Source organism: Myiozetetes cayanensis, unplaced genomic scaffold (assembly GCF_022539395.1).
Source record: "Myiozetetes cayanensis isolate MyiCay16 unplaced genomic scaffold, myiCay2020 scf17, whole genome shotgun sequence".
In the NCBI taxonomy this organism is placed as follows: Eukaryota; Metazoa; Chordata; class Aves; order Passeriformes; family Tyrannidae; genus Myiozetetes; species Myiozetetes cayanensis.
The window spans coordinates 10,620,575-10,648,382 of NW_026087378.1; the positions used below are offsets into that span (position 1 = coordinate 10,620,575).

At 57.0% G+C, this 27,808-nt stretch overlaps 2 protein-coding genes across 2 annotated transcripts; both read right to left on the reverse strand.

Annotated features, from left to right (window-relative positions):
- Positions 1-2,153: 2,153 nt before the first annotated feature.
- Positions 2,154-16,563, reverse strand: LOC126638427 (proton-coupled amino acid transporter 1-like). The gene is given in 11 exon segments (XM_050312298.1): positions 2,154-2,470; positions 2,472-2,563; positions 5,499-5,668; positions 9,712-9,878; positions 11,264-11,362; positions 11,592-11,810; positions 13,848-13,932; positions 14,583-14,678; positions 14,939-15,027; positions 15,592-15,682; positions 16,400-16,563. Coding segments are annotated over 11 exon segments (1,428 nt in total). The 5' UTR covers positions 16,543-16,563; the 3' UTR covers positions 2,154-2,293.
- Positions 16,564-21,129: 4,566 nt separating this feature from the next.
- GM2A (ganglioside GM2 activator) lies at positions 21,130-26,037 on the reverse strand. The gene is made up of 4 exons (XM_050312288.1): positions 25,781-26,037; positions 23,829-23,985; positions 22,801-22,979; positions 21,130-22,690 (listed from the first exon to the last, which is right to left on the reverse strand). Exons 1-4 carry the CDS (start codon positions 25,889-25,891, stop codon positions 22,535-22,537), a joined length of 603 nt encoding a protein of 200 aa, XP_050168245.1. The 5' UTR covers positions 25,892-26,037; the 3' UTR covers positions 21,130-22,534.
- Between the last annotated feature and the right edge of the window lie 1,771 nt (positions 26,038-27,808).

Below are 27,808 nucleotides of genomic sequence, written 5' to 3' on the forward strand. Positions count from 1 at the left end.
CAGAGCCCCTCATGCCATGTGTCCCACCGTCACATCAGGCCCCATCTTCAAACACCCCTGACCACCCCCATAAAAGTGAAGAGCTGCAAAAACCCTTTAATGCTTCTGTGATATCTCTGTCTCCTTGGAAATTAGGTCTTCACTGCACTTCCAAAGTGAGTCTGGATGCCAGGAGCCCCACCAGCAAACCCACTGATGCACAGTCCCAGGCTGGGGACATGCCCTGGCACACAGCTGTCCCCAAACATGTGGCCAGCCTTCTTATGGGGTACTACTGGCAGGGGAGGGGGAAGCATCAGACATCCCCTGCTCCTCACAGCCCTTCATCCTCTGCCAAGGGTGACATTTTTGACTCAAACCCAACCCCCAAGGGCCACACTGGGGCCGGTACACAGCGATGGACATGAATATTGCACTTCTCCCACTTCTCCCACCTGTGTGTTCCCTGGAGCCCCTTCCCAGACCGGGCTGCTTCCTCTCTATCCCCGTGGTGCCCTCCAGAGGGAGGATTTGAATTAAAGCTTTGCTCTGCTCCTGGCCAAGCGATGCTGGTCATGCCAAAACCTTCCCCAGCACAGACTTGGAGGAGACAAGGTGAGTCCCGAGAGAAGCAGAAAGCAGGTGAGGGGCTGGAAAGGAGCAGTGACGTGGCACAGCCCCACCCACACCTGGCCATGGGCCCACATACCAGCATGGGGCACCCAGAACAGAGCCAGCAAGGGGAACACAGTGCAAGACACAAACAGCACACATGGAGGAGACAGGCTGCACGGACGCCGCTCTGCACAGCCTTCTCCTCCCAGAAGCAGATCAAACACCAAAAATAATCCCAAGCCTCACTCATCCTCCACCAAAGATAGGAACACAGCCCATGGCTGCTGTGCCCACCCTCCTTTCCCACCACCACCAGCAGCCTTTGCCCACACCCAGGGAGACAGGGCTGCAGTGGGATGCAGGATACAGGCTCTCCAAAGGAAGCCACAGCGCTGCTGGTGTTTGGGAGATGCCGCTTTAGCAGGGAGGAGTTCGGCCCATTCCACGGAGGATGAATTTTATCCCTTGTCTTAAAAAAATAGAAATCCAGCAGAAAGGCAAAGAAACTCTGTAGGGAGGAAGCTGGGCTCACAGAGGAAGGAAAGCAGCAGGATTGCAAGGACTGTCTCTGCCAGGCATGCACCAGCCACAATGTAGGGAGCAAGAGGAGTGCAGGGAGAAGTGCCAGAGAGCTGCATCCTAGAGGAGGAGAGGAGCTGAGCAGAGACAGAGGATGCAGGAGTGGGACCAGGAAAGAAAGGGTTAAAAAAAGAACTATTATGGAGTTTTTGTGTGTGATTTGACATTCAGTGTCAGCCTGCAGACGCAGCCAGAGCGTGCCAGGGCCAGCTCAGGCACTGTAAACAAGGTGATGTATTTTTGTGGCGTGCAGGCAGCACGTGGTGACCCCTGGGGACACCCCATCCCACACAGGGAAAGGGCTCCCAGCCAAAGGCGACCAGCTCAGCCCCTCATTATGGCACAGCCCGTTTGCTCTCTGCACACCTCGGTTCTCTAACGTTTCCGAAAGCCAAGCATCAGGTTGTGCGCTGGATGGGGATAAAGAAGTGTCACTACTGAAAGCCTGGCCCAGGCCCTGCTCAGCCTTCCTGCTCAAGGCAGCTGGAAACAGAGCTGGAGCACAGCAGGAGCCAATGCCCTCGACTGGGCATCCCACGGCAGGAGAGCTGTGGGCCCCGGGATGCTCCACACCTCCGGCTCTGCCCGCCCTCCCTACAAGGCCAGGGCGAGGAGGCAGCTCCACGCTCACTAACCTGAGCTGAGGTTTGTCTGTTGCTGTAAAAATAAAGTGCTCAGGGAAAAAAAAAAAACCAAACAAACCAAACAACAAACTGGCACAAAAAAGAGCAGTCCCTGTTCCCCGCCCTGACTGTAGGAGCGGGGGAAATATGGAAAGGTTGAGATTTAAAAAAATAAAAATAAAATAAAATCTACATCCCTGGGATTCCTCACCTCCCAAAGTGACTATTTACACAGGTGCCAAGGGGCTGTTTCACTGGACCAGCTGCCCGAGGAGCCTCCAGGGAAGACACCACCCCAGCCCGGATCCCACCTTCTGGATGCATCCCAGCGCGGGGCCCTGCTGCGGCTGGGCGGCTCTGACGGCGGGCAGCCCCGTCCTCTCGCAGACCAAACCCACCACACTCCCCGAGAGCAGAGGGGAGAGGGAGGCCCTTCCCAGGAGAGCAGCGCCCGGTGCCTGCGCGCCCCCAGCACGGCACGCGGGGCGGGGGGGCCGTCACTGCACCGCGACACTGGTGGCGTTGACGATGGTGGTGGCGGGCGCCGCCAGCTCCACCAGCGCCTCGTACGTCCCCACCACAAAGCCCACGAAGCCGAAGAGGCTGATGGCGATGTCCTTGGCGAGGACGAGGGGGTGGATGCCCTCGGCGTAGTAGGTGGCGATCTCCAGCAGTCGGGGGGAAGATGAGAGCCAGGGCGCTGCTGCTGACGGAGCCCACCAGGGAGATGACGAGGTCCAGGCGCGGGACGAGGATGGCCAGCACGCCTGGAGAAGGAACGGACACGGCGTTAGCGCTGCCGGCTCCCAGACACCAAAACCCCACTGCAGGGATGCCACAGGCCTGAGCCAAACCTCTGCCCTCCTCCCTGACAGAAGTCACGGCTGAGTACTCTTCCGTATTTTCCTCCCCTAGAAGCAATCAATCTGTTGCATTAATGAAGTGCACCACAAAGACTAAACCCTTTTTGTTGCCCTGGGCTCCACCAGCACGAGCTCCAGGGCTGAGCAGGATGGGTGCCACGGGCAGAAGAGCGGCTGCCAGCATTCCCGACCCCCCTGCTAAAAGCCAGCACTCCTGTTCCCCACACCTGGGGAGCCATAAAGCCTCAGAAACCCCATAAAAGCAGGAGATGGGAGGAAAAAGGCATCTCTCCCCACCCCAAATCAATCCATGTGGTTTGCACATGTTTAGAGCTGCTCCAGCAGCAGCACGCCCACAGCATAGCCCAGGGGAGAACATTTGTTAGGTGCAAACTGCAGCCAAGGAAAATCCCCCTGGGAGGCTCCTGACAGCTTGCACTTAGTGGTGCGAGCTCCAGGATATTCCTGCTCCCCTTCCTCCTGCACAGGGCCAGGGGAGGACAGAAGGATGGTGCCTTCTCCTCCCAACCAGCCCACAGCCACCACCAGCTCTGGGCTCCTCTCAGGGCACTGCTCTTGTCAGTGTTCAAGGAGCAGATCTGAAATTAAGGATCATCAAGGTCCCATTTGGCAAATGGGAGCTGTGCCCCTCAGCATGCTCATGTTCTGAGTAAGCTCCCCATCCATGACCCCCTGGGCACAGGAGAGCATCCCAGCTGCTTTCTGGTCAAACAAAGCCTGAAGAAAAGGCCACCCACCAGAGCTCTGCACAACACAAGCAAAGCAGACTTCAGCACTTAACCAAAGTCACCAAGAGAAATGAATTGGTTTATAGCTTTGAAAGCTTTGCTTAGAAACAGAAGACACCTAGAACCATGGCAGCTGCAGCTTTGGTGGAGAGGGGATGCATCAGGGCTCCTTACTGGAGGGATTTGTTCACTCCCTGGACATCAGCTGCAGTCTACTGGAGCCTCCCTGAGCCAAAGATCACCCATGGCACTGCAGGAAAGAAGGCTTGGGAGATTGACTGTGCCACCACTGCAGCCCTGCTGTCATCTGGATAAGCCTAGAGACAAACCATCCCTCCACCATGGGAAACAGCAGCAAAGGTCCTGAGCTGCTGACCTGCAGGCAGATAATCCCAGGGCTCAGCCCTGCACAGAGCCAAAGGAGTGCCCTGCCAGGTTTCTGCTGCAAACAGCATCCCTGCTCCAGCAGCCTGGGTGGAGAGCAGAGCAGCCCACCTCCAGCAGCATCCTCAGCCCACCCCACACTGCTCTTTGGACTCAAAAGCAAACAAAATTATTAACTCCCTGCTAAAACAAGCAGAACTGAAGCACCAGCTGCAGTCCTCAGCCTCCGGGGCAACGGTCCTGCTTTCAGCAGGTATTAATTCAAAGGGTTTTTAAGTGTGCTGGTTTTGAAGTCGAAGCTTGAAAGGCACCCAAATACCAAATTGCATCCCCTCCATCTCCCTGTCAGGGAGGCAAAGCCCTGATGTGGGCTTGTTGTGCGGCCACACAATCATCCAATGAATATTCATGCAGCCCCCCTAATTGCTTTTATCCTTCAGCAGCCACAGAGATCCCTTGCTTGGAAGGATGAGGGGAGGAGGTACAAAGGAACCAGCATCCTTCCACCAACACCTCTGCTGCCTCCCTAACCCCAGCGGGAGGGTACAGCCACTGCCGATGCCTAAAGCCATCCCCTCACTCCAAGCCTTCACTTCCCTGACCTGGCACACCCCAATGCCCTTTGGGAGAGGCTCCCACCCCCCAAGCAGGCTCTGAGCACATGGTCCAGCATGGCAGGATTTCATCCCAGCCCCCTCTGTGGACATCAAGGCTTCAGGAACTCTGCTCAGTGGAGATGGGGCTTTTCCCCGCTCTGTTAATGCAGCGCTTCTGGCCCATCGTTAGCGAGAGCCCAGCAACAGCAGCACCTTGCTCTGAGCCAGCTCCAGCACCCTCGAGTTAGCACCACACTCTTCTCAAGCCCGAACCAGAGCCAGCTGGGATGTGGGGCCAGGTCCCTGATGCTTCATCTCTGGTGCATCAGCAGCGTCAAGCCACGGAGAAAAGCTCCATCTCAGCACATGACGCCGGGGAGCTCAGCCAAGCGTCTCCGCTGTGCTGACAACAGCAAGGGTTCAGCCTTCAGGAATCAAGGCCAGCCAAAATCAGATACCCCTGCACCTGATTTGCTCCACACCTTTCCCAGAGGTCCACCAGGAGCCAGCAGCCAGAGCCCTGCTGCACTCCAGGGCTTTGGTTATGGGTCACCTGCCACTGTCAGCTGTCCCCTGCTGTGCTACACCCTGCAGTGCGTGCGTGGGTACAGGAACACCCGATCCCTCACGGTCAGTGACTCCTCTGCAGCCGTGTCCCCATCCCAGAGGCACGAGGAGCCTGGCTGCACACACTGCCTACCGAAAACAGCCTCTGGGCTGGGCTGCCCTGGCACCGAACCAGGCACTGGGCACTTCATGCACAGCCTGATGGGTCTGGATGGCCCACAGAAGTGCTATCAGGAGGATCCCAGGCCTGATGCTCCACAGGGACCTGCCACCTCAAAACAATGGAGGAAGTTTACTACTCCTGCACTGAGAAGACTGATCCCATAGAGAGCGGGCAGAGGACCACTGCTGCTGCAGCCCAGAGGCCACCTTGGCCCACTGGCTTGCAACAGCCAGGCCCAGGGACTGCCAGCTGGGAGGGCTTGAGCAGCAGGGCCAGAGGCACTGGGGCCAGGGGCGAAGGCTCACACCAACGCCAGCCCACAGCGGGAAGGAGGTGCCAGGTCCTCAGAGGGAACCTCAGACAAGCTGCTCTGTACTCACATGTGACACAGACCAGGGCCACCCTGAGGAGCAGGTTGACCACCCAGCCCCAGCGCTCCGACACCCGGGCCACGAGGGGGGGGATGATGATCTCGGCGGGCACGTAGAACTGCACGGCGTACGTGAAGAAAATCCCGACGGAGAAGAGCAGCTTCACAGCATGGTACAGCCTGAAACAGGAGAAGGACACAGTGAGACGGGCTCTTGCTCCATCCCCCACGGCATCAACGGCAGAAATTTGAAGAGGAACGCTCTGCAAGGACTTTTGTGTGCCAGTGGTCTGTCCTAGAAAATTAGTGCTGATGCATTTAACTCACAGAGACCTTTCTTGAGCAAGGGATAGCAAAGCCAGTGCAATCTCCAAGCTGTGGCAATGTGTGCCCCCACACCTAACCAGAGGCTTCAGTCCCGGCTTTGCGTAAGGAACCATCAGACCAGGAGCTGGGCTGGCAGTCTCTCAAGTGCTGCTTCCCCTTGGGAAAACCTGTGGGAACAGATGAACTGAGAGCAACCAGCAGACCTGCTGACCTGCTCCCAATTCATTCAAAGGCACAGGGAAATCAGAAGTGTCCCTGGCCAAGTGACCAGGAGTCTAACTTGTTCCTCAACATGTTAAGGCACCTTTCTACATTTCTAGATGCTCACATGTGCCACTCTGCCCTTGGCTGCACAAAGTAACACGTCCTTTGGGTACCTTGCTCCCTACAGATAGGATAAAGGCTCTGTACCACCCTCTCCACTTCCATCTGCTTCAGTCCAGGCTGGACTCTGCAAGGTCTGCAGTGACACAGGGTGGCCTTTCCCACAACTGCCCCCCACAGACAGCACCCAAATGAACACTGGTACCTGCTACCCAACCCCAGAAGTTCCTCACCTTGACCTTTGATAGCAAAATCCAGCCTCTGAGCTGAAGAAAGAAAACCACCTCCTTTTCTCCTACTTGTAACCAGCTGGATTTTATTCTCCATATTAAAACAGAAGATGAAGAATAACTTGAAAGAGGCATCAGCTGCAGCCATGATTACAGATTCCAGTTACTTCTGGGTTTCTGAGGAGGGGGAAGAGGACAGCACTGCTGGGATTAGTCTGGGCTTCCAAAGCAAAATGATGTGAACATCACAATGTTCCAAAAGCAAAGGGATGTGAACAGGCAACTCAGCCTTCTCCATCAAACAAAAGAAGGGCAGCTATTTTTGGATGCTGCATAGTACATTTGTGGGGGGAAAGGCATTTAAAAGAGCAATCTGGGCTGAGCAGAAGGCAGGCAGAGTGCAGACAGGCTGCAAACAGCACTTCAGGCTCACCCCAAGTCAGATCTTCACAGATCCTGCAGTGATGCACCCTGGCTGCAGGAGGGAGACCACCACAGATGACCCAAAAGCCACATCCCAGCTCTATCTCTGTCCTCAGCTTCCCAGCAGTAGAAAAAAACCTCTCCAAAAGAGAATTAACATCTAGTTACCTCACATATGATCCCAGCCCTTCCCTGACTCAAGATATGCTGACCAAGCAGGAAATATGGGTCCTGGCCATACCACTTGGGTAGGTATGAAGTGGATCCAAGCTGGGGAAGGTATCAGAAGAAGGGCCTGGAGAAGTGGGGAACATCTGTCCTTACTGATACTCAACATTTAAGCTGGCCCCGCTTTGGCAGGTGAGAGGACCCAGTGCCCTCTCCAAACCCAGTTACCCTGTGATTCCATAGGCAAACTGAACACAAAGTTATCACCAGAGTCCAGAGTGTGCCTGCTCAGCCACATTTGATGAGTGCACAGTAGCTTTGAGCTGCCAACCCAAGGATGGCATTTCTTATCATTGTATTCCCAGCTAAATGATGCTGTAAAGCCATAAAGTGCCCCAGGGCAATCCACAATCCATAACTGTTGCTAAAAAAAGTACAGAAGAAGGCTGTGTTCCTGTCCTGCACAGGTCAGGAGCCAGGGCCAACAAGCTCAAAGGGCATTTTAAATACCAAGAAGAGGAAGAGCTCAAGCACCAGCTTTGATCTACAGAAAACACAAGTCCGTGCAGGGCCCTGGAAAGGCACTGCTCTGCCAACCACAGCAACGCCTTCTTCACCTGGACTGCCAGGTCAGGCCACCCCAAAAGGCTGCAAGAAATGAAATACCCTCTTGGGACCATAAGCTCTGTCATTACCTACTTCAACCAGCCACATGCAGCTCAACAGCTTCCCCTCACTACAGCATTTCTTCACTCTCCAGATGGTGTGGTGAAGCAACCCTTCCGAGGAGGCAAGGAGGGATTTCTGCACAGCAGCACCGTGTTTGGACACTGTGGTTAGACCTGGGCACTGGGAACTGACACACTCCTGGCTTGAGGAAGCTGAGGTTATAGAAATGAAGGCTGGAAAAGTCCTTAGTCATCCTGTAACTCAACAATTCCTGAGACATTCATCAAGTCTGTTCTAGACACCTCCAGCCAACAGCTACAGCACCTCCCCCCAGTCCTCACCTTGTCTCCCATGCTGCAGGCAAACCCCAAGACTTCTCACCCACAGCCCTATCAGCACTTTTTGCAGCCCAGCACCTTTTACTGCCAGGGAGAAACCCAGAGGTGAGGCAGGACGGGTAAAACACTCACTTCAAAAGCAGGTCTTCACCAATCACCTATGGTTTATTGTATGGGAACACAGCAGTCAAGGCTTTATCCCAAGTATCCCAGCCCTTACTTGAGATAAGTCATTTCCAAGTCTAACATTTATAGCCTGCTTTGAATGTTCTGCCACGAGACAACATGCACAAACACCAAAGTGCTCTGTGTGCCCAGTCACAAGGACCACAGCATGCCTTCCCTGGCAGCTGCCCACAAGGAGCCCTGCCACATGCCCAGGCTTCCCCAGGCACTGCTTCCAAAGGGCTATTCTCTTCTCACGACCCAAAAAACCCTATAGTTACTTTCAGAAAAGTACTTAGACAGAAGGTGTGGATACTCCCAGAAACATGCATTTGCAATAGAACCTCTCTGTAGCCTAGCAGGTCACAGTAATCCCATTACCTTCTTTTTAAGGGAACATCATCCTTTAGAGCAATCAGAGCTGAGATTCCCTGCAGAAGCCCCTGTGCAGCATTTCAGGCCAGCAGACATCGTTGCAGGCTGTGGCATGCAGAGCCCAAGACCTGGAAATGACCTGGTTTCTACCCTCAGGAGAACCAGCAGCACTTCATCCCCTTCACAACATACTTCAGTTTACTGAGCAGAAGGGATTCACACCTGCTGTGCTTGGCACGGTGGGATTCAGACCTCCCTACAGCACAGGCACACCCTTCCAGCAGCCCCATCCCTCCCCACTGAGAGCAGGGACCTGGCAGAGCTCCCAGCTCCTGCAGGGGACAAGACAAGGCTCTCAGCAGGAGCAGGACCTTCTGTCACACCACCACCAACGTCCAGCAGTGCAGTCACTACAAAGACCCAGCATGAGTGAACATCCATGAGCTCTAACTGAAAGAAACCCACACAGCAATAATTAAACAAAACCAGGCTCTGTTTTTGTCAAACCTTTGCTTTCTCCAGAGCCTCAGCTGCACAGCTCTGCAGGGTCAGCAGGAGGAAGCCCACCAGCAACTCAAAACTTGAGTCCTGCCCAAATTTACTCCAACGGTGAGCAGGGAAGAAATAGCAAGTCATTCTTGTCTCTTGCAGGACCTCAAGCCAGCAGAGACCATCAAAGAGGAACTGTCAAATTTCAGAGTGCTCCTGGGCAAACCCAGAGAAACTGGTGCCACAGGACAGCTTTTCAAGAAATTTCATGGCATCAAAGCCAGCACTCAGCCTGGCTCAGGAAGAGCTCCAGCTCCTCCCTGCCCATCAGCACCACATCCTGCCACCCAGACACCCCAAAGCAGTGTGTTGTAAGAAGAGATCGTTACTTTCTGGACTTTCTCAATGATCCCAAGCAGAGCAAGCTGGAAAAGGCATTTCCTCTCAATATTTGCATGCTCCACACTCCTTGTCCCAAAGGCAAGAGAAACTGCTTGCACTTCTCCCGTGGGATGAATATGGAGCCGTGGCACTGAACAGTCACCTGTCCCCAGGGACAGAGCAGCACAGCAGCTGCTGCAGCAGCCACCAGCCCTGGCAAGAGGAGGAACAACCCCTCTGGGTAGGCAGGCAAGGGGTCAGGGCACATGTATTTCCACATTCCGGGACCCTCCTTCCTTGCCCCCCAGCCCCTCCTCTCCCCCTGGGGACTCACCAGCAGTTGGGCAGGTTGAGTGTTATGCTGGCCTGAATGTCTGCCCCGAAGCGCAGGTACCCCAGGACACTCAGGCTGATGTACAGGATGGTGACAATGGTCATCCCCACATAGAGGATGACTGGGAACTGCCGGGGCTTCTTCATCTTGTTCTCCAGAGGCAGCACCTGGGAGAGGAGGAGGAGGAGGTTGATGACAGAACAACAGGTTGCCCCCATCCCTCTATACCCCTCAGCCTCAAAAAGTAGTAGGGGCAGCCCCATGGCCATGGAGGCCAGAGAACCCAGCTGAAAAAGCCACTGTACTGAAGATCCGATTTCTGTGCTCACATTGGAGACGTTCACTTACTCCAGCAGGTCACCCATGCCCTTGCCTTAACGGTGGGACCTGCTCCCTGCTCTTGGCAGGAGCTGTGCCCAGTGCTGCATCTTGGGGCAGTGCCAACCACCCCATTCCTCAGGTGCATTACACTCTTCCACCCCAAAACAGCATGGCCATGCCCACTATGTTACACTGCCCTATTTTCCCCAGCAAATCCTGGAAGGATCAAGATACACTCTCCTCTCCTATCAAGTTTGTTCTGACACATTTCAACCAGGCAAGACAATAAAAAGAGGAAGGACAGAGATAACTCTTTCACCTCTGTACTACTAACACTAAATGCAGGCCTTCAGCCAACATTTTTATAGCTGTCCTTGGGTAGTGTGGATTTGAAGAGACATGGTGGCAAAGCTGGTGAGGAGGCAGGACAAGAATAGCTTTTATTTGCTTCTCCACCTCCAAGTCATGTGAGGAAGAGAGCATCTGTGCCTCAGTGCTGGCAAGACCCCTCTGCCCTGGGCATAGCATTCAGTAAACACTCCTCCAGTAATGGATTTGGCCCTCTCCAGCCCTGTGTTTACGCAGCCAGCTTATATTAAGAGATGAAAACATTTTTTTCTCCTTTGAAGGGAGCTCCCGGAAGCAACCCACAACATCTTGGGGAGTCATTAAGCTCTCCACCCACCCACCCAGCTTTTTTCACGGACACAGTTGGTCTATTTACAGCATCTTGTATGAGAGGCCCATGCAAATCCTGCCCCACGGCAGGCTGGGGCCACACAGCTGCCAAAGGGAGATCTCAGTGCCTCTGCAGCAGGGTGGGAAGGAAAGGATCACATCTTTTTATGCTGTGCTTTTTGGCCTCCCATTTGGGCAGCTTCAGGATCCAGCCTGGTAACAAGACTCAGGACAATTCCTCATCTATGGGTCAGCCAGCACAGCCCAAGGCAGCTGCCAGTGTGACTCCCAGTCTACTGCCAGATAAAGCCACTTTAGCAGCAACCAACCTCCTGAGGTTTGGAGCACATGCTCCTCCAACCTCAGATGGAAGCAGCAGGGTTTTGACCCAGGAGATAGCCTGGAGCCAAAGCTAACAGCATCACCCAGAATTTGGGCTACTGTCAGAGAAGTTCAGCTGCAAATGCAGCTGCAACACAGAGCAGGTGCTGTGGCAAGTCTGAGCAGGGCCTGAGGCTCCTGTGCAGCTCCTGCGCCACACGCCGAGACTCACCACGCCGATGCCTTCGAAAGCGAAGATCGCGGTGCCAAAAAACAGGGGGTAGGTCTTCCAGGCTGCTGCTAGAGGCAGGTCTCTGGGATCAGGAATGTCCTGGAAGAAAGCCCACGCAGAGTTCAGACACGGGGAGGATGGGGAAAGCCTGGCCCGCTCCCATCCCTCCCTGTGACAGCCCCACGCCGCAGGGGAAGCCTTGTGGAGCAGAGGGTAACCACTGTGCCCAGGGGAGCAGGCAGCACCCCACGGCAGGGAAACACCCTGCTGCTGAACTCCCTCCACGGGACAACCCAGACACGAGCGAGGGGAGCCCTTACACACGCACCCTGACGATGTACTGGTAGATCACAACAAGGCTGACAAGCATGGCCACGTTGGCCAGCATGGAGAAGACGGACAGGACCTTGAGATTCTGGATGAAGGTGAGCAGCACCACGAAAGGCAGGATGGAAAGCATGTACAGCCGGGAGTCCATGGTGGGGGTCATCACCACCGTCCTGTTCGAGCTGCAGTCATTGGTGGTGCCGTTTGCAGCAGAGACGACCTGGGGAGGCACGGGAAGGCCTGATGAACCCCACTGCACAGGCCTGAGAGCCACAGACTTTGGCAGACCATCCCAGGTGGGTGCCCCACCAGCTCACTTCAAACACAGTTAGCTGATTAAAATCAAAGCTACATGGGTTTTCAGTTGGTCTTGAGGAAAATCCCTGTTACCTTTCAGGGAGCAGAGGAAGACACTGAGCTACGGCACCTGAGTCAGGATAGCAAATCCTGACCAAGCCCAGGCTTGCCAGGCAGGAGAACCTGACAGCTGGGTGCAACCAGGGCAGAGGGTGGTTTGCACTGCCCATCAAGGCCAGTTGGGAAGAGAGGAAAGAGGCATCAAGTTCTGTTTCCTCAAAGATCCTTTTTCTCTTGCTGCATGAAAATGTCATCTGTCACACAGCCCTTCAGTCACCCAATGCCCTGTTCACATGCAAAGACATCTGAAAGATACTGCTGGGCCCCAACTTCGCTTTCTTCATGGGGAATCATCCTTTTCTTGGGGTCTTTCATTCCAAAGGCACTCCAGGCCATGTGCTCCCCTCTAGAGACAGTTTTAGCCCAGGAAGTGGGTAGCTAAACCATCCCCCCCAAGAGCATGGGCACACTGTGGATCACCAGTACAACCACGAACAAGATGGTTCAGGTACCAGGTCCTGTGTGGCCACTGCAGCAAAGGGCTGCCTGAAAACTAATTTAACCTGCTCCAGAGCAAGTCCTGCCCCTAGAGAGCTCTGCACAAACCACAGTCCTCTGTGGGAGAGGGCAGTGCAGAGCCATGCACCCATGGGACAGCGCTGCTCGAGCCCCAGCCTGCCCTGTCTCCCTGTGGCTTGCTCCAAAGCCATTTTCCAAACCAAAGCTCTGCCCAACACGGTGGCAACTCGCCCAAGGTACCACCTGCACCATGAGTCCCCATCTAACACGCTATTCCCCACCACAAAAAGAAACAAGCAACACTCCCCTCTCCCCACCCAAAAAATTCCAAAACTGAAGCCAAGGGTTTTCCCAGCTGTGGCCTAAAAAACGGGCTGGATTTGCAGGTTTCTGCAAATTTCCCTTGAAGCTTGAGCCAGCCTCTGCTGCAAGGGGCCAGAGCAGAAAGCACCCCTTGAAGTGGCAGCAAAGGGCTGTTCCCAGGGGGTGGAGGTCAGCAGCAGCCTGGCCCTGTGCACACACCCTGCTCCCTCCTGCTCTCGGGGCTGGCAGTGTCAGATCACCAATGTTCACCCATTTACTCCTCCCGGACATCCCACAGTGGGAGTCTCCTCAGCTGCTGCTCCCTGAGCAGAGGCAAAGGCTCCCACTGGCAGAGCCCCCACCTGCTCCCCAGGAACCACCTCTGGAGCCAGTGGCCATCAGGGAATTGCTGACCAAGGGCACAGCCATGGTGGCAGTGACCAGACCTGCTGCAAGAGCAGAGCAGGAACACACTGGGAACGAAGCTGAGCAGTGCCTGTGGGGCACCGAGCTGGTGGAGGCTGGGAATGAGGACTCATTATTCACAGTTTCTTACAGCACAGGAGCCAGCCAAGCGGTTCAGGGTTTCTGTTTATTTCCTCCTGATGCCTGGCAGAAGGAAACTCTTTCTCTAAAGATGTAATTAAGCGCCAGAGCCATGGGATGAGGAAAGAAACTGGAATGCAAACAGGTCCAAGGAAAGGAGAAGAGAGGTTCACAGCAGGCCCAGGGACTCACACCTTACTATCTACAACAATAAATCAATTAACTGAGAAGGGCAGGACAGCAAAAGTTGTCAACTCTCTGCTGTTGTTCTCTCACTAGAAATGGTCCCCATTTCCACACAGACAACCCCAGCACCTCTGTAAAATCACAGGGACTCTCAGGAAAACCTGCTCTGTTTGAACATAAAAACCAATCCTCCAAAGTATCTGGGCAGAGGAGAAGTACTTTCCTGAGCAGCATATCCTAAGGAAATGAGAGCTTTGGTGGAGAACAAGGGCAATGACAAAGGAGCAAAGAACAACCCAACACCCCCTTGCCTTCCCCTTGCTCGCGAAGGAGGGATAAGTCCAACCTGTCTCAGATTGTCAGCCAGAAAGACAAAGTACACACAGCAGAAACCCAGCTGAGTGATGATCAGGAAAAGTCCCACCATACGCCTGGAAAGCAAAAAAAGACCATTTGTCAGCCAGAACATACAGAAATAAGAGCCCACTTGGGTTTCTTGGGGTTGGACTGCAGCAATGCTGCTCTCCCTGGGGTTGGGGTGTACAGGTTTGGGGTGGACACTGCTGTGATCAGGAGAAAGGACTGTATCCCCATCCAACCTCACAGACCTCGGGGTCTCCAGTCTCCCCCTCCCATCCCTTCCATAGGGTCAGTCTCCTTTGGGTACAGCAACTCCAGTCTGCTGCTGAATTGTGACAGCAGGAGACAACCCTCCCTGGACACAGGAATGGGTGAATGTTCACAGCAGCTGATGTGCAATGTGTGATGTAATGTGGGACAAGGTGAGGAGCAGACACTGGACATGTTCCGTGTCCAGCAAGATTGGCCAGCACTGCAAGACACTATTCACTCCTTTGTTATGCTGTGGAAACTTCTCCCACTCCTTTAGTCACGTATGGTTGGGAACAGTTCTGGGTCAAGACCTCAGCGTTACCCTCTGGGGGACAATGAGCACACAGGGCAGGTGAGTCAAGTTACATTTTATGCCACTTGTGCTTATCTGTTCACACAGCTCATTGAACAATGGCTCTTCTGTCTCAGCTGCAGCACATGCTGGTCCTGAAGACAGGGGAGCAGGTACCTTCCCCAGATGGCATGTGTCCGCAGCCATGCGCTGGGAGTTGCCTCCAGCCCGTACATCACGGCACCTCCATAGTCCACAAACTGCTTCTGGAACCTGCCCGGAGAAGAAAGACAGCAGGGACGTTAACATCAGCCCTGTCTGCTAATTCCCAAGGCAAATGATGACACTAACATCAAAAAAAGAAACCCAGTAAAACAGAAAAACAGTTCCTGTAAAAAAGTGCAGCAGTTCCAAACTGAGGCTTTGACATGGACAACTTGCTGCTGGGGGGCTTCAGAACAAGCCCAGGGCTTCTCGGGCAAGAAGGAAGAACTGTAGGAGCAGGAGAGCCGAGAAGGGGAGTTGCTCCTTACCTGTTGCAGAAGTGATGGGCGCACTTCACCAGGATGCCCATGCAGTGCACAGCCACGACTCCCATCACCAGCAGGCTCAGAGGACCCAGCTGCAGGGAAGAGAGGGGGAAGGCTGCACTCTGACGGCCAAAGGCAGAGCTGCATGGTATGTTTTTACTTCCAGACCGAACTCCACAGGCTGGGTGAGTGGAAACACCGCTGGAGGAGCTTGGGTGCAGCTCCAAGGAACAGGCCCCCCAGGACCGAGTAACCTGACAGAGCCACGAGCTTGGCAGGAATGATGCAAAAGAAGCAAGTTGGGGCAGTTTGGGTGTAGCAAAGCACTTCCAGGACTGCTTTGCAAACTATCTTGCGTGTTCCTATCATAAGGGTAAAGAAGAGGTCACGGTCTGGACCCAGCGCCCTGCCTGACCCCACACAGGAAACCACAGCCCCAGCTCACATGTGAACTCCTGCACACCGGGCAGCACAACACAGGAGCAGCAAGAACAGTCTCAGCAGCAAAGCCACAGAGCCCAGCGTGCAAAAGTCACCAAGCACTGAGAGGCAGCTGGGCAGGGAGTCAAGCCCCAACAGTGGCCATTCAAGCTGCCCAGCGCCCGGGGGTCACCCTGGCCCTTGAGCTCCAGCACAGCAGGGCTGAGCTGCCTTACCAGGATGCCGGCATTCTTCACAGCCAGAGGCAGCCCCAGCAGCCCCGTCCCGATATTCCCCTTCAGGAGGTGGATCAGGGTCTGGTACCAGCTGAGGGAGAGAAGATGCAGAGGTGACCGTCAGCACCTGGACCATTCACACTCACATTCACATTCACACTCAGCTCATCCTGTTGAGAGTCCACAGAAGATCTGAGCTACTTCAGGGAATGCATGTGGAGGTCTTGATCCTGTCTCCTGAATCCAGCTCAGCCAGGTGGGACCAAGGAAGGTCTGAAGGCAAAGACTGAACAAACAGATTTTGGGCAGGCATTTGCAAAACCAGCTTCACGACAGAACCCAGCACAGGCACAGCTCAGCACCAAGGCTGCACAAGGATGTCTCTGAATTGAAGGGATCAATCCTCTCGAGAGATAGCATCCTCTGCCCACCTGGGCATAAGGAAGCCCCCACAGCACAGCTGCAACATGCCCACATGTTCTCTGAAACTGGACATGCTGTTTGCTTGCCACAGCTCCCCATCAAACCAAGCTGGAGTGAGGGAATATTAGGAAAAGCAGCAATCCCTGCCTGCTGCCAGCAAACCCAGCTTCACTAGGGAGCAAAGAGCAACACTGGGGCAGCTGCTCGCTTGCCGCCAGCACCCCACAGAGACAGCACCACAGCTCTGCCCTGACCACCCCCTGGAGAGCTCCCCACAAAACCACGGCTCCACCATCTCCCAGCAAAGCCGGCAGGGAGCCACCAGGAGCTCCTCCACCCTCGCCAGGGGCTGGGCCGGCCCGGGAGGGAGGGAAGCATCACTCACGTTGTGCCGTTGGTCTCCCCAAAGCGCTGGTAGGACTCAGGGTGGGCGAAGCCGTTCATGCCGTCGGGTGGGCTCCCCTCGGGCGTGACGTCCGTGGAGCTGTAGTCATTGTAGTCCTCGCTGCGGAGGCGCCGGGTGGACATGGTCCCTGTGGGGGGAGCGGCATTAGGGGTGCCCAGCTCCACACCCCCCTTCTCGGGCTCCCTGGGGTCAGCCATGGTGCAGAGAGACCGGCTCGCACTGCCAGAGCAAGGTCTCCTCCGGGGCTTTTATAGAGCCCCGCGCTCCCGCCCAAGCAATCACAGAGCTGGCATGTCCTAAGGTCAAGGGTGCATGGCACGTTCCCACTGGCTCTTTCCACAGGCTCGTGCCCACAAATTGGGCACACCCAGACAGGATGGGGTCAGGATCCTGCAGGCAGGGCCTGGATGTGCCCCACTTCATGTCAGGCAAAGAGCACATCTGCGCTCAGGGTGGCGAGTGTGGTACCACAGGACAAGCTGGCACAGTGTCCCCAGCCCTGGCTCTTGAGACTGGGACTGTCAAGAAGACGGCCAGGAAAGTGCAACTGTTCTTAACCTGCACACAGTGGGCTGCAAGGGAACAACTTGCTCTTGCCAGGGAAGGGAAAGTTTCCTAACTTCCTTTTTTTTTTCCCTTTTTTTTTTTAATCAAGACTTTTTATTAAAAATAATGAAAAGAAAACTGATTAGACTCCATCAGGCAGGAGCACAGACCATGAGACACCACAACATCCACCCTAAAGGTTTCATAGCCAAAGAGGTCCCTACAGGACTAAGGGGCTTCCCAGGATGAGGCACCTGCACAGCCCGGAGCTCTTGCTCCAGTAGAAACCCCAGCAGGGTCCTGCAAGCCAGGAGCATGGGCAGAAGCCCTCACCAAGGACAGACACCCCCGCCTTAGTCTGGAAAACAGTCACCTGATTCAATTCCCACACGTGCCACACCCAGCACTCCAAACACCCAGTGGGAAGGAACACCAGAGGCAGAGGAATTACCTATCAGGCTCTTGCATCACACCCTGGTGAGCCAGTCCCTGCCCCACAGCTCTTCTGGGCTGTCATGCCCCAGGCATCACCCCTGCCCCAGCAGTCCTGGTGCTCCATATCCTTTCTCTGCAGCACTGGTGGGAAACTGGGACCAAGAGGAAGCAGCAAGGAAATGTCATTACTGCAAAAAACCGGCTCATTTCCTGCCGGAGCTCCTCGTGCACCCGCCAAGTCACGCGAGTGCCCGCCGGATGCAGCCCCAGCACAGACCCACACATCTGGCTGTGCAGGGAAGGCTCAGCCAGGCCACTCGGGTGCTTCTCCATCCCCCAGAGCCCCAGGCATCCCCCCGGAGCACTGCTCTGCAAACCTGGCTGGTAGACGGGAAACAAGCCAAGAGCTGCATCTGCTGGAAGGGTCCAGCCTGGAGATCGGACGGGAAGCAGGGAGCAAGGGTTTCTCCTCAGCTCTGGATGCTCCAGATCCCAGTTGTTCTGGAGCAGTTATCCAGGCCACACCAAAGCTGCTGTATTTCCTGCAGCAGCAGGCAACCCTGGCAGCAGGAAGCAGTGGTGTGTCCCATGGAATGCCAGCCTCTGGAGCAACGGTGAGGCCAGCTGCAGGCAGGAAGGCACTCCAGGGCCACAGGCAGTACATGCATCACTCTTGTTCAGCCTCCTCCCTTGCAGCTGGGATGTGTAATCACGCCCTGAACCGGCTCTGCCGCAGGTAGGGCGATCCGGCGAGGCCGGGACCAGGAAGAGCGGCAGCAGGAGTTTACACAAGGAAAGCGTTACAGGCTGTTCGTCATCGGTGGCAGGCCCAAGGGCCAGGGGAGAGACCTGGGAGGCTTTGCCGAGCACCGAGGGCTGGCAGTGGGCGAGGAGAGCAGGCAGAGGGGGTGCAGGGCCAGGTCAGGCATGGGCACCCACCCCCAAAGATGGCCTGCACAGCATCTGAAGCACCCAACAGCGATGTCTTCCAGATAAACACAACACGCTGACATCACTCTGCCTGATTGCTTCCCTGTGGATTTTTTTTTTTTTTTTTTTTCCCCAAGCAGGCCCATCTGCTTTTTGCTTTGAAGAGCCAGAGAAATGCGCTCATCGTGACTTGCCTGCTTTGTGTCTGGATTAAAGGTTGCGTAGCAGCGGGGAGCGAGCACTCAGCTCCCCCGCAACCAGCAGGAGAAAAGCTGCAAAACTCGTCTCATCCACACGATGAATATTTCAAACCAAAGCAAAACCCCACTACAGCATTTCCTCGTCACTGCAAACAGCAAAGACAGGAACATTCAGTTTCCACTTCAAACCCGACTCCTCAGCCGCTTCCATGTGAGTTATTCTTCCCCATCTACACACAGGAGCAATTTCACTGTCATAAGTGAAGCCCCTACAAAAGCTGGGGGGACAGTGACAGCAGTTTGTCCCTTACAGTGATGCCCCATGCCAGAAGGCAAGAACAAGACGTGTCTTGCTGCTGACCCTGACAGCTCTGCCCAGCTGAGCCGGGCTGTGTGCACACCGGGAAATCTTCTGGAAAAGTGAGCTTCACATCACAGCTCACTGCCGCTTCCCATCGTGCCTGTTAAACCCTTTATTTCCAAAGCACCGCTTGTGACCCACCCCAGTGTGACCCAGGGGAGAGCTGGCGCTGCCACAGCCCCCTCCGCTGCCTGCAGGGAGGACACCATGCCCAGCACGACACCTCCCAGTCCCAGCATCAGTCCTCTTGTCCCTGTGCTTCCCAACGCTCCCACAGCTCCAAAGACACTCCCAGACTCACCTTTCCAAGGTTTCACAGCATGGCCTGGTCCCCCCAGCCCAGCATCTCCCCATACAGAGGAGGGGAGTTTGCTGGGCACAAACCCTCCCCAGTTCCCACAGCTGCCCCACGTCCAGAGTGGGGATCCCTCTGCCCTCCTCCACTGCCACACAGCACCCCACACCCTGGTGCCCACTGCAGGGGGCTGTGTCCCCCTACACGGCATCCCCAGACACTCCAAAGGAGAACGCCATGAATGCCAGCACCCTGTAGGGCATCACCAGCACACCCCTGGGTGTGGGCTCCGAGCACCCTGAAGCACCTCTGCAGGCTGCCAGCACCCCCAGGGGACTCCTGAGACACCTCTGCAAGCTCCCACCACACCCCTGCGCCCACTCAGGCTCCGAGTATCCCACACACACGGTCACACATCACCCCCGAATTGCCCTGAGCACCCACGTGTGCTGCCAGCTCGCTTCTGCAAACCCAGAGCCCATGCCACCCTCCAGCACCCCTGGGGACCCCCGGACACCCACGGGGGCTGCCAGCACCACCAGCGACCCCCGGACACCCACGCCATCCTCCAGCATCCCCAGGGAACCCCGAGCACCCACGGGCGCTGCCAGCACCCCCATGCTCTGCGCCCCCGCCCGCGCACAAGGGTTGCCAGCGACCCCCCGAGCTCCCCCGAGCACCCACGCGTGACGGCAGCACCGCCAGCACCCCGCGCACTCGCGCCGGCTGCGCGCCCTCCGTGTGCCCGGGCCCCGCGCGGGCTGACAGGCGGCTGACAGTCCGCTCCCGCACCCCTCCTGTCCCTGTCCCTGTCCCTGTCCCAGTCCCTGTCCCTGTCCCGGTCCCGCTCCCCGTCCCGCACCTCTCGGCCGTCCCGCACCCCCGGCCCCGCCGGGCCCGCTCGCTCGGCCGTCACGTGACACGCGGCTCAGCTGAGCGCGGCGCCTGCGCGCGGGCAGGGGGGGCGGGGCCAAGAGCGGAGGGCGGGGCGGGACTGGCGGAGGCCCGCGGGGGCGGGGCCATGGGCGGTGGAGGGCGGGGCCAAGCGGGGCGGGAGCGGGCGCTGGCGCCCCCTGGCGGGCGGGCCGAGTGTGCCCGAACGGGACAAGGGACAAGGTGGGGACAAGGGCGGGGGGCCGAGCCCCGAGCCCAGAGAGGGGCACCGGAGCTGGGGGAGGGCCCGCAGCGCAAGCCCTGGGAGGAGCGGCTGCGGGAGCTGGGGGTGGATAGCCTGGAGAAGGCTCGGGGGTGACGTTATGGCTCTCTGCACACACCTGACAGGAGGGTGTAGCCAGGTGATGGGTGGGCTCTTCTCCCAGACAACCAGTGACAGGGTAAGAAGATACGGTCCTAAACTACGCCAGGGGAAGTTTAGGTTGGACATTAGGAAGACCTTCTCCATAGGGAGGGTGATCAGACACTGGAAAGGGCTGCCAAGGGAGGTTGGTGGAGATGCTGACCTTAAAGGTGTTTAAGACTGCACGTGGTACTCAGTGCCATTGTCTGGTTGACATGGCAGTGTTAGGTCAAAGGTTGGACTCAATCATCTCATTGGTCTTTTCCAACCTAATTGATTCTGTGATCCCCTACAGCAGGGCTGTTCCTTGGGCAAGGCATGCAGAGTGATACTGGTGTCAGGATTACAGATGGTTGCTTGGAGGAGCGACACTCCCTGAGACCCCCATCATGGGCTGAGCCCCCCAGGGCTGTCGCCTGTGTCCCCATGTCCAAAAGCAGTGCTTGCAGATCCCTGCCCCTCACACAGGAACTGGCCTTGGGGCTGCTCACACTCAGCTCCCCTGACTGCAACATCCTCCACCACTGCCCCCACACCAGCCCCACCACCTTCGCCTCTTCCAGCTAACATCCCCATCCCCACTATTCCAAGGGAAACAAATGTCGCCCCTACGTCACCCTCAGCACCAAGAGGCACCAGCTCTGCTTCCTGGTAAAAAGATTTATTAAGAACCTGCAGTACCTGCCCAAGAGGAGGCTGCTGCCATGGCACAGGCGCTGGCGGGGAGCAGGGACACAGGGTTAGTGCTTCTCCAGGCAAAGCCATGGGAGGAAACCAAGCAAGTGGAGGGCACAGAAAGGCAGTGGGAGCACATCTGTGTGGTGCAGGACCCCCCGCAGCAGTTAAGGCGTATAAAGTGCTTGTAGGAGACCAGCCCTACTGAGGGGCTAAATAACACAAGCAGGCAGGGACAGAGTAAGGGATGTGGGTGGCTGGTGGGTCACCTGCACCACTGCCCTCTGGGCACCTCTCACAGGGGGTGATGTCAGACTCACGCCCTGCCCAAAGCTGCAGCAGGAAGGATGCTGCCTGCCCATGCCACGGTCCCCCAGCCAGAGGAGGAGGTCCCCAAATAGGATCCAGGATGCTGGTCTTCATGGCCATCTCCCAGTTATCCCACGTTCGGGATGCTGCTCCATGTTGCGGTGCCGCTGTCAGTACATGGGAAGGATGGTCCCAACTGCAGCCTCCTCCTGCCTCAGCTCAGTCCCAGTGGAAAAATGAGATGAGTGGGACTAGTCCTGGGCCAGGCTGTGCCCCAGCAGCCCATCACAGCCGTGTGTTCCCCTGTGGAGCGGGTGCTGCCATCAGCCAGCCACCTCTCCTGCTGCCGGGAGCATCACCAGCCGCTTGGTCCCTCGCGAATGGGAACGTCCATGTGGGGCTCTGGTGGTTTCAGTCCTCTTGTGTTCCTGATGTTTTCTGCATGAGGGAGCATGGGGAGGTGCTTTCACAGGTGTTTCTTGCCACCAAGCTGGTCTCTCATGCAGGATGAGGATGCACCAAAGGCAGAGCCAGAGGTGCTGCGTGGGGACAGGTCTCCTTTGGGGACACCTCTGCAAGACAGCCCTGTGCTCTGGCCAGATGTGATGGGGGCAAGCAGAGACACCCTCCACAGCTAGTCCTGCATCCTTCCAGCCTGCCACAGCACTCCCAAACACTCCTTCCTCCCCATGGACTGCTCCAAGAAATACTGCTTTTCCCTGGAATGTTTTTGTCTAAAATTGCCCTGATAAGATTACCAAAGAAAAGAAAGAGAAACCAGGTAAAAAATGTCTGCCCCCAGGTCATGCTGGGGTTAGGCTGCAAGGCCACCCTGTCCAGGCAGGTGACACACTGGTGATGGGTTTGGGGACAGCAGGAGAACCAGAGGGGCCTTTCCGGGTGTAGCAGGGGAAGGTGGCACCAAGCACGGGCACAGAGGATGCTTCCTCCTGACAGCAGGAGGGATGGACCTCACAGGGATGGGTTGGGACAGGACAGGGTGCAACTACATGGGATGGGACAGAGGACCAAGGCGGGGGGAAGAGGAGGGACAGTGTCCAACCCCTCAGTGGGACTGGAGGGAGAAGGCCAATTTGACGCAGGCGAGCTCCTCCCCACCGTTGCTGACGACCGCACGGACACGGTAGTTGCCATTGGTCATCCAGGAAGGCAGTTCCACGTCGGGCAGGTCAAAGTCACTGGCTGGCAGGGAGTAGGAGCCCTACAGAGAGAGGGGAGGTCAAGAGGTCAGCCCAAACCCCAGCCCTGCCCTGAGGGGCACAGTGGTGCCTGTCAGCACTGCCAGCACCACCCCGGGGGGCTCAGCCGTACCGCTTTGAAGGGGCAGTGGCAGGGGATGCCGTAGGTGAGCAGGGGCTCCGGGCAGGTTGTGCCAGGTGGGATGAGGTCATCCAGCATGCTGCAGACATCGTCGTAGGTGCAGCTGCCCAGCTGGTCAATGCAGGGCAGCTGGATCCAGAGCTCACCCAGTGCCTTCTCTACCGTCAGCACTGCCTGGAGGGAAGACGTTGAGCACCAGTACAACCAGCACGGGCACCCACAGCACCTCCAGCTGGTCCCACAGCACCTCACCAGACAACTCCCTCAGCTCCTGATCACGCATTCTTTGGGGTGTCTGTGGGGTCACTGCACACCCTCCTGCTTCTCCCTCCAGCTTTCAGTTCCTCTCAGCCTGCAGGCTTCTCTTCCTCCAACCTCAGGCTGCCCCCTTGAGCAAATACCACCAGCCAACCCACAATCCCACTCCTTCCCCTCTCCTCTGCCTCTGTCCCAAAACAGGTGCTCCCATCCCTGAGCTCTGTCTCCAGGCTCCCCCAGTGCTCTCCCCACAGCCCCAGCCCCTAACATGGCATTGCTCAAGACACCCAGTGCACCCTAGGCAGAAACACATTCCATCTCATTCCAAAAACTTCCCAAAAAGTGATGCAGGGCAGCTGGCACAGCCCAAGGCTCCCACAGCAGTGACCCAGCATGTCCTTGGAGGGAGCAGCCACATCTGGCCTCTGGAAAAGGATTACTGCAGTGACTGCCAGGAGCACCCACGGCACCTGGGTTTCATTTCCCTTCCTGAGCCATTACATCCCCAGGACACGAGACAGCTCAGGTGGTTTCTCCCCCTGGGACAAAGTTGGGATGCTCCTATGGGGCTGTCAGCTCCCACCATGGGTCTCCCCATGCCCTGTTTTGCCTTACAGAGCCCGCTGTGCTCAGCCCCACACCGCTCTGTGCCTCGCTCCCCGAGGGCTGCTCATTCCTGCACCCACTGACATGCATTTCCCAGCAGCCAGTGGTTTTGGGAAGCTCTGCCCTCCCTCATCACATGGAAGCATGTCTGGCACTTGCCTTCAGAGGGGGACCCATGGTCTTTCCGCTGTTGACGGCCGCACTGACACGCAGGCTCCCTGGGATGCTGATGGGGTCGGGTGCCACGGAGAGGCTCTGCACCACCACGGGGTCCCTCTTGTCACCACAGTTCTCCCAGGCAAAGCCACCAACCTGCAGCACCAGGGGACAGGAGGAGTTAGAGCCAGGGCAAGCCTTGCCCTGGGTTTGCAGGAGGTTTCTCCAGTGCTGGATGTCTGACCCTTGCCAAGCATCTGCTCACAAATGGCCAGAAAGTGACCTTCAGTCCCTTTAAATGCCAAATAAACATGACACCCTGCATTTCTCAAACTTTCAGCTTTCCAAGCCTGAGAGCACCTCAGAAACCCTCTCTCTGCATGTACTTTACACCCAAAGGGGATTACCAGGCTGCAATTTCCAAATTGCCTCGGCTCTGCCTCCAAACACTTCACATGTGAACAGGGCAAGAAACATCCTTCATGCCAACAGCACCAAGCAAGGAGTGTGAGGGCAAGTGAGAGCAAGCTGGGACCAGGGCAGGGCAATGGTGGCTGTGCTGTGCAGGGGGATGCTGGAGGGCATGGGGGCATGTGGGATTGGCACAGCCTCCCACCTCATCAAGGATCAGCCCAGATGTTGAGAACCCTCATTCACCAGCTCTGACCACCAGTTTCCACACAGGAGCAGCAATCACACTCTGGGGGCAGATGAGCCATGCTCATCCCCTGCCTGATACACCCCAGGGGCCTGATCTTGAGCTGCTTCAGTGCAAATGAGCCAGAGAGAAGCAGCATTATCCCATGGAATAATGAAAATCTACATGTAAGGAGATATCACCCAAAGGGGGGACATCGCAGGTGTGTCCTGTCCAGGCTAGGAGCCATGCTGGGATATCTCCCCTGTTTCCTCCTAGTCCCACCAGCCTCCCCAGACACCACCAGCCAAGACACTCAATCAGAGGTGGAGGGGATGGCGGCACTTGTCTGCAACAGCCAGCCCTGAGCCTGCCACAGGCGAGTGGTGAGAGCCCAGCCCCAGCTGCCTCCCCGAGCAGGTTTGGCCGGAGCAGCCCGTGTGCCCTTGCCATGATGTAGGGCTCTCCCTGCCTGCTCCCAGCCGCAGAACCGGTGGAGGCTGTACTGCCTGGTGCCACACGGCAGCCCCTGCGGCCACAGCGCAGCCCACGCTGGTGAGCAGCCCATCCTGCTCACCCGCCGGGAGCAGCCCAGGGCAGGACACGGGGCTCAAGACAAGCCGGGACACGGGGCAGGCTGCACGCTTACAATCAGCAAGAGTCTCAGACACCCTCCCAGCCGGGGGGGCTGCAGGCAAAGAGGCTCCAGGGAGCCGAACATCGGTGTGTGGCTGCAGATTGCTGCCCGCCGAGCCCCCCTCCAGCCTTCCCAACCCGCTCCCCCTTCCCTGGGGCAACAGCAGCTTTCCTGGAAAATAAATTGCGATATTTCCCTTCGCACCGCGTGAGAGTCACACATGGTAATCAGCTGTATCTTAATCAGCGCGTGTTGATGAGCCCGGCCCAGCGCTTCGTGGGAACACGGAGGCAGAGCCTGGGCTGGAAAAGGCTCATGGAGAGGAGGAACGAGAGTCGGGAGACGCTCACCCGAGAGACGAGGCCGCTGGGCTCTGGGTTCAGAAGTGTTTGTAAACACTGGATCCCTCCTGCTCCGAGCTGAACCTCAGCCTCCAGCAGTGCCCCCCCCGCGGGGGGCTGCAGGGTCCCAGTGGGCCCGTGGGACCCCACTCCCCCACGCAGCCCCAGACACGCGCCCACCAGCGACCTTGCCCCCGTCCTGCCAAGCATAAAATGCTCCTGGTCTCCTGCAATCCCAGCGGGATGGTGGAACCTTCCACCTCTCCGGGCCGAACCCCGGCAGCCCCCTCCGTGCCCGGAGAGGTGCGTGGCGCGGGATGCGGGGTCTCTCCTCACCTTGCTCAGCCGCCGGGCCCCGCTCCGCTCCACCAGCAGCTGCGGCCCGGCGAGCGCGGCCGGGACGAGCTGCAGCGCGCAGAGCGCCAGCGCCAGCCCCGCGCACAGCATCCTCCGGGAACAGTCCGGGATGGGTCCGGGGCACGCCGGGGAGTCGCTCCGAGGGGCAGAGAGGCGAGCGGCGGGCAGGTACCGCGGCGGGACGGGGCTGGCAGCAGCAGCGGGATAAGAAGCCCCGTGCGGTGGCGATGACCCCTCCCTCCGCGCCCGGCCCACCGCCCGATTCCCCTCCTCCCCGGGAACGCTCACATTTTCCCCTCCTCTTTCGCTCGCTTCCCACCCCGCTCCTCCCCGGTTTCGCTGCCAAGCGCAGGACTGGACTCGCAGGGATGCTGGGACGGGAAGTTGCGCTTTCCCAGGCTCCCAGGGCGGGCATTGGGGGCGAGGGGGGCGGTGGCTGCACCCACCGCCCCAGGGCACTCACGTCACCCAGCTCCGGTGTGTCCCCCTACATGGCACCCCCAGACACTCTGAGGGGAACCCCATGGATGTCAGCACTCTGCAGGGCATCACCAGCACCCCCCGGGTATCCATGTGGGGTCAAGGCAGACCCACACACTTGTGTGGGCTCTGAGCACCCTGAAGCACCTCTGCAGGCTGCCAGGACCCCCAGGGACCTCCTGAGGCACCCCTGCAAGCTCTCAGCACACCCCTGCACCCATTCAGGCTCTGAGTACCCCCACACACATGGCCACGGAAAAGCCCTGAGCATCCACGTGTGCTGCCAGCTCGCTTCTGCAACCCCAGAGCCCGTGCCAGCCTCCAACACCCCTAGGAACCCCCGGACACCCATGGGGACTGCCAGCACCCCCAGGCTCTGAGCACCCGCCCATGCACAAGGGTTGTCAGCGACCCCCCGGACCCCGAGCTGTGTCACCGCGCCCGAACCGCCCCGAGCATCTCTCTACAACTCCCTGACAGGAGGGTGTAGCCAAGTGGGGGTCGGGCTCTTCTCCCAGGCAACCAGTGACAGGATGAGAGGGCGTGCTCTTTAAGCTACACCAGGGGCGGTTTAGGTTGAACATTAGGAAGACTTTCGTCACAGACTTTGGAAAGGGCTGCCCAGGCAGGTGGTGGAGACACAGTCCCTGGAGGTGTTTAAGGAAAGACTGGACGTGGAACTCAGAGTGGCAGAGATATTTCAGATATTTCAAATATTTGAGACCCTCGAACCCGATGCCAGGTGAGCAGTGGAGGGGAGGGGGCACCCTGGCATTGAGTAGCCCTTGGCTGGGCAGTTTGCTGCAGTACCCCTGTGGCCCACAAAACTGGGAATAAAGGAGCTCTCTGAGACTGTGAGTATTAGAAAGCAGCATTCTTTCTTTACTGTGTCGGATGCGCGAGGGGATGGGATCCTCCGAAAACGTGCTTGCCAGGTTACAAAAGCTTCATGCCTTTATTTAGCTACCTAATGAAGAATTAATGAATTCCTCAACTCTGTCCCTCCCTTTGACACACCTCCTGTTTTTAGTCAGTGGTCCTTTAGGGTGGTCGTTCATGACCCTCTGGTGGTTGTTCTGTAGTTTTTCTCACATTTTCCTTTCTTTGAACTCTTGCTTTTGGCACACCATCATGCCCTTTAAAACAGTGTCCAACCATAAGGCCAGTTTTGACAACTTTGTTAGCTTTATGTTCCTTTTACAATTTCTGCTTCACAGAATAAAAACCCCCCTCTATCCTGACCTTTACATAGTTTGAGCTACATTGATAAGATACGTAGTCTAAGCTAGACAGCTCTGTACGGGTACACCCCTACCACCCATCTATCCAAAATGTTGGATTTAGCACCACTTCTTCCACCCTTCCTCCCTTCTTCAGGAGATCCTTTTCCAGACACAGCTGCCCAGGGTCCCCCCAGCATGCTGGAATAGCCCCACAGGTGCCCTGCCATCACAGATAGCACAGGAACATGGATTTTCCCGCATATGAACAGATGTTTTTTACCCTGAGGAAAGCTGGAAGGGACTA